Source organism: Protopterus annectens, chromosome 6.part0, assembly GCF_019279795.1.
Source record: "Protopterus annectens isolate FY-2018-M chromosome 6.part0, PAN1.0, whole genome shotgun sequence".
NCBI classification, from domain to species: domain Eukaryota; kingdom Metazoa; phylum Chordata; order Ceratodontiformes; family Protopteridae; genus Protopterus; species Protopterus annectens.
In genome coordinates this window covers 1127085085-1127097863 of record NC_056737.1, presented here as the reverse complement: position 1 = coordinate 1127097863, position 12779 = coordinate 1127085085, and the positions used below count along the sequence as shown (strand labels likewise).

Sequence of the window (12779 nt, the reverse complement as noted above, 5' to 3'; positions counted from 1 at the left end):
AAACCTGAGAACCTGCAGCTGTGAGGCAACAATGCTACTACTACACCATCAAATATCAAGCATTAAAACATTTACAAACCACAGATATTATGAGGAACAGATCAGATCAAATATGAGGCAAAAATCTGCAATTTTTTTACAAATGGTGGTGGGTAGGGAACTCAAGTCTTTAACACCTGCATACAGGGTACAGGGTTCAAACCTGAGGTATTCCCTACCACACCACCATGAGCACCTGGGGCATTTACACACACACACACACACACACACACACACACACACAAATTCAATCAAGTACCATACACTACACACTTCAGATAGTAAATACAAGCACACACCATAAATTCAATCAAGTACTACACACTTCCGATAGTAAATACAAGCACACACCATAAATTCAATCAAGTACCATACACTACACACTTCAGATAGTAAATACAAGCACACACCATAAATTCAACTACAGACTTCAGATAGTAAATACAAGCACACACCATAAATTCAATCAAGTACCATACACTACACACTTCAGATAGTAAATACAAGCACACACCATAAATTCAATCAAGTATTACACACTTCAGATAGTAAATACAAGCACACACCATAAATTCAATCAAGTACTACACACTTCAGATAGTAAATACAAGCACACACCATAAATTCAATCAAGTACCATACACTACACACTTCAGATAGTAAATACAAGCACACACCATAAATTCAATCAAGTACCACACACTTCAGATAGTAAATACAAGCACACACCATAAATTCAATCAAGTACCATACACTTACCTGTCCATTCTTCATAATATCCATCCAGCTGAGCTAGCATCCTGCCCGTGCAATACTCCCAAGACCTGCGAGATCCCTGCATTCAAAACTCCTTCCCGAGACTGTTCTGTAAATCCTGACTGCTGCTGTTGCAGTCCGGCCCTGACATATTCTCCCAGTGAGTCTGTGCACTTTAAAAGTGCACAAATGTCTCCTTGTGTCCCCCTATGGGGACTGCCTGGAGCATGCGCATAGATGCGCAGTAGTCGGGACTACTGTGCATGCGCGAAGTTTAAAAACATTTTTTTTCTATTTTTTCTTTCTTTTTGATTTGAGGGGGTTGCAGTCCGGCAGTCCAATAGCACGGGTCGCCCCTGCCTAGGACCCCTCCTGTTTGACATATATTTCTCAGAGGTACAGGTAAGCACAGGAGGACTATGGCTGACCAAGTTCGCAGACGACTGCAAACTAGGAGCTATAATTGATTCTCCAGCTGACACAGACATCCTCCAAAAGGGTCTCACTGAGATGGATACTTGGTGTCAAAATCATGGCCTCAAGCTAAATGCCATAAAGTGCATAGTCATCCCCTTTGGAAAAAACAAAGTATGCACAAACTACCACATAGGTGGTAGTCCCCTAAATACGGAAGACGTAATAAGGGATCTGGGGACCCAAGTAGATAGGAATCTCACCTTTGATAATCACATTGCCAAAGTGGTTAGAAAATCCTTCTACATGGCCCACCTAATCACAAAAGGGTTCGCATCCAGATCAAAAGAGGTCATTGTGCCCCTCTACTCATCACTCATCAGACCCATCATAGAGTACAAAGCCCCATTTGGGATGTACCTTACAAGACACCTGCAACAGCTGGAAAGACCACAGAAGTACCTCACCAAGAGGATTACTGGCCTCAAACAGATGTCCTATGCAGCTCGACTGAAGAAACTCCAGCTGTACTCGGTTGCATACCACCTACTCAGAGGTGATCTCTGCCTGACATACAAGGCCATGTCCAACCCAGGATTGATGGACATGCTCCACCTAAAGAAAACCTTATCCCCTTGAGCCACATGCTCCAGGGATCTAAACCTCACCACAACAATAAATAGGACATGCTGGAGGGATAGATTCCTGTCCCAGAGACTTCCCATGCTTTGGAACAAGATCCCAATCTGTATTAGGCAGAGCTCCTCGCTAACACTCTTCAAAAGAAACCTTGACGAGTGGATGGGAAACAGAAAGTTTACCCCAGGGATCACTTCAGTGGCCCTGCTGGACAGAGGCACAGGGAACTAATCTAAGGGGGCGGCAAAAGCCAACACATTCTGGCTAGGCTTAAAAATGCCTTCAGGCAGACAGCCTAGTACCTACCTATGAATCTATGAACTGTGAAAAACAGGGCAGTAGCCACTGATTGAATTGGAAAATGTCAGTTTATATTCCAGTCTCAAAAAGGGGCAATGGTACAGATTCTACAAGTGCAACTGTTTGATAAATGGAAAAAAGTACTATAATCCCCAAACCAGGAAAGCTATTTCCCCAAAGCTGAAGCTGTGGTGACTGCAATCCAAGTTGAGTGCAAGATGGACATGACAGAAGTTCACTGTCAAGACACATGTGTTGAGAGGGAAAATTATTCAAATTCAGACAACCATGAATTTGGATAACATGTTGAAGTTAAAGGAAATGATTTCAAGTCTCAATGGACTTTGACTTGAGAAAAGATACAACCAACCAACACTGGCATTTTTGAACTCCTGGAGACAAGCATTGTCTTCCCCCTCCCAAACCCATTCTAGAACTTGTTGAAAGGAGAGAAACAGTACAGTAAGACTTTTTGGTCCAACAGCAAATGAATTGTGCTTAAAAACACTGAAAGAATAGTGAACTATTCAAAACCATTCTGGTCTGCTTATAAAAGCTTTTTTGAGTTATTTGGTACATCAATTAAATAAAGTTTTTGTTGATTTATCCAAACTGCCTGTGGTTTATATTTGTATGGTGCGTGAAAATAAAGTAGAGTTTAACTTACAGTTCTAAAATGCTACAATGGTTCCAACAGATTTTATGCAATGTACAACACTAAACTGAGTATTTACATTTTGGGATTTGTTTATAACATCTACTTCCTTAATTACTGTTTTACTTTTACTTAGTTTCTTCTTTTCTCACTCTTCTAACACTACATTTTAGAATATCCAACAATCTGCTCTTGTAAACACTCCTACTCAGGACCTACATCTGCTGCTATTGTATTCCCTTATTTACTTTATTTTTTTATATTGTTTATCTCATTTTATTTAATGTCTCTTGTCGTTATTACTATTGTAATTGAAGTCCTATGTACATTTGAAATTTTTAACTTTGTATGAGTTACTGCTTTTTTTCTTTTTGATTGTCTTGTATATATAATTGGAGCTTTTCTCCTCTGGTCTCCACTGAAAATGGGCCATTGGCTCAGTTGGACCAACCCGGTTAACAAATGACAGTAAATAAATAAATATATATATTCCTAGCTAAGATTCACATAATAAGGAAGTGGAATATATTTAATTGAATGTTATCAGAATATTTACAGGCATTCTTTTCAAGAAGATGCTTCTGTGGGGTGAATTTACTCAAACAGCATGATGGTTCAGAGGGAAGACATTAAGTTCACAGCTCTGCAGTGTCTGCAGTTCAGGTCTGACCTTGGTGACTTGCTGTGTGAATACATGCTCTCCTCTAATGTCATTCTGGGTTTTCTTACTTTTCCTCTCAATTCCAAAAACATTATGTTGCTGGGATACATTAATCTCTCACTGTACCTACAACTACTGTGTTCATATCTCAACTTCTTAGAGTAAGAAATCTGGCCAAAGCCTGGCATAATACAGCACAAATGCCCAAAATATTGATACATTTTAAATACAGGACTCACAAACCCAGAAATAAAAAGGATTTGTTTTAGCATGCATTTCTGAAGGATATGAAGTCTGAAACTCAAATGCACGTCATTATTTAGTGACTTTAATCCTTAGATCAACCCAGTGCTTTGTAAAAAAAAAAAAAAAAAAACATATTTTTTATGAGGAACAGACGAAAAATATGAGGCAAAAATCTGTACGTTCTGTGAAAATCTGTACATCTGAGAGGTATTATTGTCCTTGTTACCTGGGTGGCAACCATCGTAGTTAGCAAATTATAACTGAACACAGTTCAACCAGTTGTTAACCAAAACATAACCTTCAAAAAATGTGCTGCCTAGAAAAGAATACAGCTGCAAAAGCAAACATTCTTCTTCTTTCGGCTTAGGGGTCGCCACAGCGGATCACCTGTCCGCTCATGATTGGCAGTGGAGTTTTAATACGGTGTCGAGTTGCCAGCCCGGCGCCCAACCTTCCGCGGAAGTCACATAGGGTTACCATCTGTCCCACTTTGCGAGGGACAGTCCCTCTTTTGGCAGTTGCGTCCTGCAAAAAAGACAAATGTCCTGATATTTTAGAACAGAATTATTTCCTATATTTTATGTCATAGTTCCATAAAACAGTTATTCTGTATCTGAAACGCCTACATGTTATAAGAAACAGAATAAGCAATTAAAATGCTACAAGAATAAGCTTTTATTTAGACAAAAAAGTGAAATTCTGTCCTTTGTACTGGCCGTGGGTAGGGCCTGCAAAATCTGATGTTTGTACCAAAAAAGTCCCACTTTGGTCATTTGAAAAGGCGGCAACCCTAAAGGCAAACACACTAACTCCTAGGGCCAATTTAGAGTGTCCAAGCCATCTAGAAACTGGAGCACGACGCGACCACAGGGAGGACATGCAGCCTTCGCACAGAAGGCGCCCCAGCCGATGATCGAACCGGAGAATCTCTTGCTGTGTCCGTGTTCTAAACAAATGGAAATTAAACTATTACATGGTAGCACATAATCTGTCTAGTACTGAGTAATTCGCATCCAAAGATACATTCTGTGGCTGCCCCCGCCACCCCAAAAATATGGCATCAGTGACTAAATTAAAGAATGCACTTCGTGAAGAATAAGAACATTATTTTCAAGCATATTACCTCAAGTTTTACTGCACTGTGGCATGCTGAAGTACATTAGAACTAAGTGCTGCTTATCCGTCCTCCTCCTTCAAAAGGAGTAAGCGACATAAACTGTAAAGCAAGCGAACCGTTATGCAATAACAATAAAAAAACAACACAAGCTTTACGCGCCATGCAAAGACTTTGTGTAAGTTAATATTTTGTCAACAGCGTTTACTGCACTAAAACATCAACCAGCTGTATACCATCGCAATGTTTACTATCGAAAATGAGTTCAAGTTTGGTCTGGAATATTAAACAGTTAAAAGTTTTTCCGCTACTAATTATCTGCTGATAAGTGGAAGATTACAAAGTGTACAGCCTTACCTAAACACACACATGAAGGAGCTTGGAATACAATGTACAAAGAGCTGCAACAAAGTAACAACACTGACGCCCTTTTCACTCCCTGCATGTTTTTGTTACATAGTTTCTAGAACAGCTCCTAGTTTACTGCTTCCCGAACTACAAAATGAAACCGAACTGCTGAGAAATGGTCTTCTGACCCCGTAGTGCGTCACATCTGGATGGTCTACAGCCAGCTGCGATTTGGCAAAGAAACTAACTTTGTGTTTAATAGGTCGCAACTACCAGATTCAAGTTAGATACCCGCTGTTTCGGAAAACTGATAAATGGGTGACGTGCAGTGAGCGAGCTTCCAAATCACAGACCCGCTGTAAAAACAGGAAAAGTACATTGCAGCAGCCCTAAAAATAAATTGTCAGCTGACCGTCAGTTAGCTGGACATACCCGATTGTGCCTCACGCTTTTGTTTTGTCACTCATGAAGTTTTTGCTTGTTGATAACTCACTGAGGATGTATGGCAGACAGAGTTTCGTAGTTCTTACGGTTCAGTTCTCATGGTTCAAAAAATATATGTCAATGCAAAACTTATTAACTTATGAAATACATTAAAATAGTATTTAAACCTCTCCCCAATTTTTTGTCTTTTGTCCCCTTATTTATTTATTTATTTACTTTGGTTATCTAGAATTCTTGAGCAAAGAAGTTGAGATATATGACTCCAGCTGCTTTACTCGTGCCAAAATATCCTGTCTTTCGTAATTTTTGTAGCAAATCTGCAAAGACTGACTTTACTTAACAATGCCAGAATTTCAATTTTGAGAAATTTTTTTTTTCACAAACTGCACGCTGCTTATTTCTAAACATCTTTCTAAGTGAATAATGCGCATATTATATTCCCGGTATTAATTTTAGTTTGTTTCTCACTCCTTCAGAACGTAGTAAGAGTCTAACTTCCAAACATACGTGCCAAACTGCAGCAAACGTTGAAAAAAGTACAAAAGTCCCCTGAAAAGTAACTACATTCAGCCAAAAATCTGGACATCTAGTTAGCATAAAATATGAATACCAAAATAACGCACAATTCTTCCCATTTCCAGTAGGAATGTTGGATACTAGTCAGAAATACATCTAAAACAGAGAGTGACAAAAATGATGGAACGTATGAACACATTATCAAAGAGAAAGTGTAACATCTGAACAATAATGACCTGTATTGCAAAATTCTACTACCTAAGGTCAATTGTTTCTGAAAAATATAAATGTAAAATGTGTGTCCTCTTTCTTTAAATTATTGGTACCAGTCCTGTGTTAAGTTTAGTGTGGAGGGGATTCAGAATTTTGTATGCAGGGATAAATCAAATCTTAAAATGGGACATTCCTCCAAAATAGGGACAGTTGAGAGGTTTGCAAGACATTTGGAGTTCTCCCATGCATATGTGGAAATACACAACTTTACAAAAAAGGCAGTGCCAGTTTGAAGGGAATTCACTCGTAGTGTGAGTTTCACAATAGCACGTGTCAAATAAAAATATCTTGTAAAACACATAGTTTAATTTTTTTTTTCTATACTTGATTGGCACAATAAGCTCTTTTGTATAAGGTTGGTAACGATGTGAACGTTCATGTTGTATTGCTATGTATCAGAAATAGAGCATTAGATAGCCTTGGTTTTGACAGTATCACAACAACAGTAGAAGCCAATGCCATAGTATAGAAGGGATAAAGCCCTATGTCTCCAGGTGACCTGTGTTCATTTAGCAGCGTTTATGTCTGAGGCACTGGCAGGAAGGAATTAATGTGCCTATCCAGGGAAGGTGTGTGGTATTTAGAAATGCTGTCTTAGGTTGAGATGTGGTCCATTGGGGGGGAGTAGCTCTTGGGCACTGTTGCCGACTGCAGGGGTGGAAAAAAAAGAGAAGGTCAGAAGGTCATTAAAAAGCAGAAGCAGTTGCTGTCACCACATTATTGGTGTAGATAGCAATGATCCTGATATTTTAAACTGTAGTAGGCTCTATAATGGCTTACCCTATCTGTGGCAGTACCTCTTGCAGCTTATTGTATACGTAGTGCTAATGGTACATCATATGAAAAACTGAGTTACAGTTGGATACGTCCTACTTTTTCACCTTTTTTAAAACTTTTCCAAATTGTTTACCCTGTAATTTACAGAAAAGAGTTCGAACTTAATACCATAGTGAATACTATATATATTTAGTTTAACTGTTTGACTGTTTATTCCACAATAAAGTTTGTTCATAAGCAAGTCTGAATCAAACCATATGCTTTTGCAAATAATTATATGTCATTTGTGAATATCAACATGATTTATATAGAAATGTGACAAGGGGAGATACTGCCAGCACAGCTATCTGGATGTTTGTGAATAATTATATGTCATTAGTGAATATCAAAATGATTTATATAGGATGTTTGTGTTATGTGTATATCAGACTGCTCTGTACAGGTATTTGTGTTGAGAAGATATTTTGTAGAGTGCTTGTGCTTGAAATGTATCCACAGTGTGCTCTGCTGGAAGAGAACAGAAATGTACATGGACTATTGTAACTGTTTAAATGTACATATTTTAACAGTGGAAACTGGAATACAGGAAGTTAACTTCAGAAAAATAGTTGAAATTAAATTACTTTATGGCAGTAGCAGACACATGTCTGTGCTGAGAAGCTTTCTGTTTTGTCTTCCGAGTGAAATAATTACTACCTCTGAAAGCGTGAAAGAATGCAATTGTTTTATGACTTCCAACATCTGCCTAAGGTCTGAAGTCTATGTATTTTCACAGGTAGATGCTGAATGCTACCAGCTGCCATCAATGATTGTTTTGGGCCAGGGAACTAGGAGTCAGATGACAAGAAGTAATGTCATTCTGCAAGTTATTCCAGCAGTAATATTTGAGATGTTAATTTGAAAAATCTTTTAGTGAGACTCGACATTCTGTATTCTGTCTTGGACCTGACAACAACTAGAAGAACCATTCACCACAACATCTGCCTTGCTCTAAAGTAAATTAACTAGGGTATAGTAATTCTCTTAGATTCAGTCAGGATAGTGAAACTTAGTTTAGATATTTTTCTTTATTTATTTGAGACTGTCCTGCAATGTTGTTTTAAATATTTCCTCTTATTTTGAACTCTGATGACATTGTGAATATATATATATATATATATATATATATATATATATATATATATATATAGTATTGTCTTGTGGCTGATCTGTGTAGAGATACTTAAGTTCTGAGAGTACTTGCATATTTATTTGGTGACACTGTGTAGGCCATTCCTATTATAATAGCCTTGTTCTTGGTCAAACTACCATTTGTATTAAAATTAACATTACACAGTATGATTGGACACCCTTTCTTAAGGGCCTTAAAGTAGCTAATAAGGAGGTGGCTGGTGGCAGTGATAACTACCTTATAGTCTGGGCAAAAGGGGGCATAGCTTGTAAACCTGTGCCAGCCTTTCCCAGGTATGTGTGTGTGTATAAACCAAACCTCAAAGAGCGTGTGTGTGTCTGCTACTTGGGCAGGGACATGAAGCACTGGTTGGATAGAGAGGGTGCTGGAGGTCTTGGCTTGGTCACTCAGCCGAGATCTCAACCCTATAGCTGTGCCAGTGGGGAGTCTTATTGGGGAGCTGGTGAAAGAGGAGGAAACCAACTTCGGACTGACTGTGGTCTGTGTATGTTCTTAATGGAAATTGCACTTGATACAGAGAACTGCATCTGGAAATAGTGTGTGTGTGTGTGTGTGTGTGTGTGTGTACCTTGTCATCTGCTCAGTGTTTGTCCCCCACTATTGCCAGTGGTGAGGATTGAGGTCCTTGAGTACTGGTCCAGTGGTGGCTCATCACATTTATTGGCTGGCAGTAGTGGGATCACCACATGACATACTGGGATTCAGTGGTATGGATACTGAACTCTTGTAGCCTGTAAAAAGTGGTCACTAAAGAAGGTGTTAGTACTCTCAAGCAGCCACATGGTAGACATTCTAAGTTTCATATCACAATAGCTTAATTTATTTTTTCGTTAACTTAGTTAGTCAGGGAGAGGAGGTAAGGATGTCAGCAGAGGAGTATGCCAAGCTGACAAGGAGCCAGTTGGCTGAGATGTGCCAAACCAAAGGACTGGTGCATGCCAACCTGATTAAAGCAGGAATTACTGCAGCCTTAACCACAGCTGCAACACAGACCAGCAACCAGGAAGACAAGCAGATTGGCCTTGGGGATGTACAACTCTCAGAAAATGGACAGCTCAAGTTTGTCTCAAAGGACTTAAAAATCCATCTGGAGATAAAGAGACATGAACTGGAGGCCAAACATTTGGAACTAGAATCACCAGAGAGACTGCGGCACTTTGAAGTCAAAGCAGAATCAGCAGAGGGACTGCGGCATTTGCAATTAGAATCAGCAGAGAGACTGAGATGTCTGGAAGCTGAAGAAAATGAGAGGCAGAGGCAACATGAAAAGAAGATGCTGACTCTTCACCAGGGTCATGGAGGTAATAGGGAAGTGAATAACCGAACCCCAGATGCAATAAAGGTCAGTAGATTTCTTCCACAATTTACAGAGGGTGATACTTTTGATAGTTTTATTCATATGTTTGAAAGGATTTGTAAACAATATAATGTTGATCAAGGACTATAGGTATAGTTCCTGACCCCTTACTCCTTGGTAAAGCTGTAACTGTTGTTTCTAAATTGTCTGATTTTGATTGCTTAAATTATAATACTGATAAAAATATTTATTAGAGTGTTTTAAGCTAACACCTGAAGCTTATAGAAAAAAATTCATGAGCACAGGTGCAAGGCAGATGAAACTGTGTGTGATTATATTGCTGAGTTAAGCACTTATATTCATAGGTGGGTGAGTGGGTGTCAGGTCACCACTTTTGAAGAGCTGGCAGACCTTTTGGTGAGGGAACAAGCCCTTAGCACTTTGCCTGAGGACATGAGAATCTGGTTGGCAGATAGGTAATGCAACACCGCAGAGAGTTGGGGAAAAAGGATACCTAAACCTAGAAAGCAGGGCATCACTGCACAGGAAAGGGATACCCACTGCTGCACATGGGTCTAAGGGAACTCATGGTGGGCAGCCTAAACCACCCCAACAGAGTCTGCCAGTAACAGGGGAAGCCAATAGTTCAGGTACACGGTCAGGATCAAGAATTAAATGTTTTAAATGTAACCAGTGACGCTTGTGTTACAAATGTATTAGAACTGTGTGCCCTGTGTATATCAGACTGCTCTGTACAGGTGTTTGTGTTGAGAAGATATTTTGTAGAGTGCTTATGCTTGAAATGAATCCACATTGCGCCCTGCTGGAAGAGTACAGAAATGTACATGCAGTATTGTATCTGTTTAAATGTATATATTTTAACAGTGGAAACTGGAATGCAGGAGGTTAACTTCAGAAAAATAGCTGAAATTAAATTACTTTATGGCAACAAGAGACACAGGTCTGTGCTGAGAAGCTGTCTGTTTTGTCTTCGGAGTGAACTAATTACTACCTCTGAAAGCATGAAAGAATGCAATTGTTTTATGACTTCCAGCATCTGCCTAAGATCTGAGGTCTATGTATTTTTACAGTTAGATGCTATTTAAGGTCTATGTATTTTTACAGTTAGATGCTAAATGCTACAAGCTGCCATCAATGTTTGTTTTGGGCCTGGGAACTAGGAGTCAGATGACAAGAAATGATGTCATCCTGCAAGTTATCCCAGCAGTAATATTTGAGATATCTGTTAGTGAGACTCAACATTCTGTATTCTGTCTTAGACCTGACAACAACTAGAAGAACCATTCACCACAACATCTGCCTTGCTCTTAAGTAAGTTAACTAGGGTATAGTAATTCCCTTAGATTCAGTCAAGAATATAGTGAAGATTAGTTTATATATATTTTTTATTTATTTGAGACTGTCCTGCAATGTTGTTTTAAATATTTCCTGTGATTTTGAACTCTGATGTCACTGTGAATATATATATATATATATATATATATATATATATATATATATATATATATATATGTATATTTAGTATTGACTTGTTCTTTTATTATTTATTATTAAATATATTTAAACCTTTCATTGTAGCTGATCTGTGTAGAGATATTGTAGTTTTGAGAGTACTTGCACATTTATTTGGTGACACTGTGTAAGCCACTCCTAATAGCCTTGCTCTTGGTCAAACTACCATTTGTATTAATAGTAACATTACACAGTAAGATTTGACACCCTTTGTTAAGGGCCTTAAAGCAGCTGATAAGGAGTGGCCAGTGGCAGTAATAACTACCTTATAGTCTGGGCAACAGGGGGCACAGCTAGTAAACCTGTGCCAGCCTTGTGTGTGTGTGTGTGTGTGTGTGTGTGTGTGTGTGTGTGTGTGTGTGTGTGTGTGTGTGTGTGTGTGTAAATCAAACCTCAAAGAGTGTGTGTGTCAGCTACTTGGGCAGGGACACAAAGCACTGGTTGGACAGAGAGGGTGCTGGAGGTCTTGGCTTGGCCACTCAGCTGAGATGTCAACTCTATAGCTGTGCCAGTGGGGAGTCTTACTGGGGATCTGAGAAAGAGGGAGAAACCAGCCCTGGACTGACTGTGGTCTCTGTGTGCTCTTAAGTGAAATTGCAGTTGATGCAGAGAGCTGCATCTGGAAATAATGTGTGTGTGTGACTTATCATCCTCTCAGGACATGTCCCCCACTGTTGCTAGAGGTGAAGATTGAGGCTCCCTGATTACTGGCCCAGTGGTGGGCCATCAGAGCCACTCCTTCCTGTAACATTGTTTAGTATGTTGTTTTTGTTTTGTAATGCATGTCTTAGTACATTGCTATTGTTTTGTGATGTATGTCTTAGTGCATTGTTATTATTTTGTAATGTATGTCAGGACTTTATGTATAGAAGTCTGACAACAAAATAATGTGTGTACGTGGGTGTGTGTGTGTGTGTGTGTGTGTGTGTGTGTGTGTGTGTGTGTGTGTGTGTATACGCGTGTGTGTGTGTGTGTGTGTGTGTGTGTGTGTGTGTGTGTGTGTGTGTGTGTGTGTGTGTGTGTGTGCATGTGTGTTCTGCTAACAAAACAATTATTGGTCTATATAGGAAGGGCAGTTCAAAAATGGGAAACTCACAGTGCAGATGCTGACCTACCAATGCATCTGCTGTGCTCTATGGAAGAGTGTCACAGACAGAGGTTCATAATTTTTATGGTTCAGAAAATGCATGATAATGCATAATGTGGTAATATTAACTTATCAAGTGATTGAATAACTCCCTGTTCAAAGATAAAATTTGTCAGCGCAGAGGATTAAGGCTGATTTCTAAAGATATAGGAACTGTTTAGTTGAGAATGCATGTTTTTTTGTTTCTGTGGATTAGTGAGCATATAAACAGGTGACTGGTTAGATGCTTTTTAGATGCTTCCCTATTAATGATTAATGGCCACTTGCTTGTTTTTTTAGCTGACTGATCCCATATGTCTTTAAGATGAGATGGTCATTAGTTGGAATGAAGGTGACAAGGTTCTGGCACATTAGCAGGCAAACTTGCTCTAGAAAATAATTTTGCGCACCACCACTCTGAAATGTGCCAGCTGAAATCTACATATTTA

At 39.2% G+C, this 12779-nt stretch overlaps 1 protein-coding gene across 1 annotated transcript in view; it reads right to left on the bottom strand.

Annotated features, from left to right (window-relative positions):
• The window catches only part of CD302 (CD302 molecule), a 223786-nt gene extending 218260 nt beyond the window's left edge, over positions 1–5526 (bottom strand). The window contains exon 1 of the mRNA XM_044074745.1: positions 5182–5526. Coding sequence (XP_043930680.1) covers positions 5182–5269 — 88 coding nt within the window. The 5' untranslated portion in view covers positions 5270–5526. The remainder of the gene's footprint in view (positions 1–5181) is intronic.
• Between the last annotated feature and the right edge of the window lie 7253 nt (positions 5527–12779).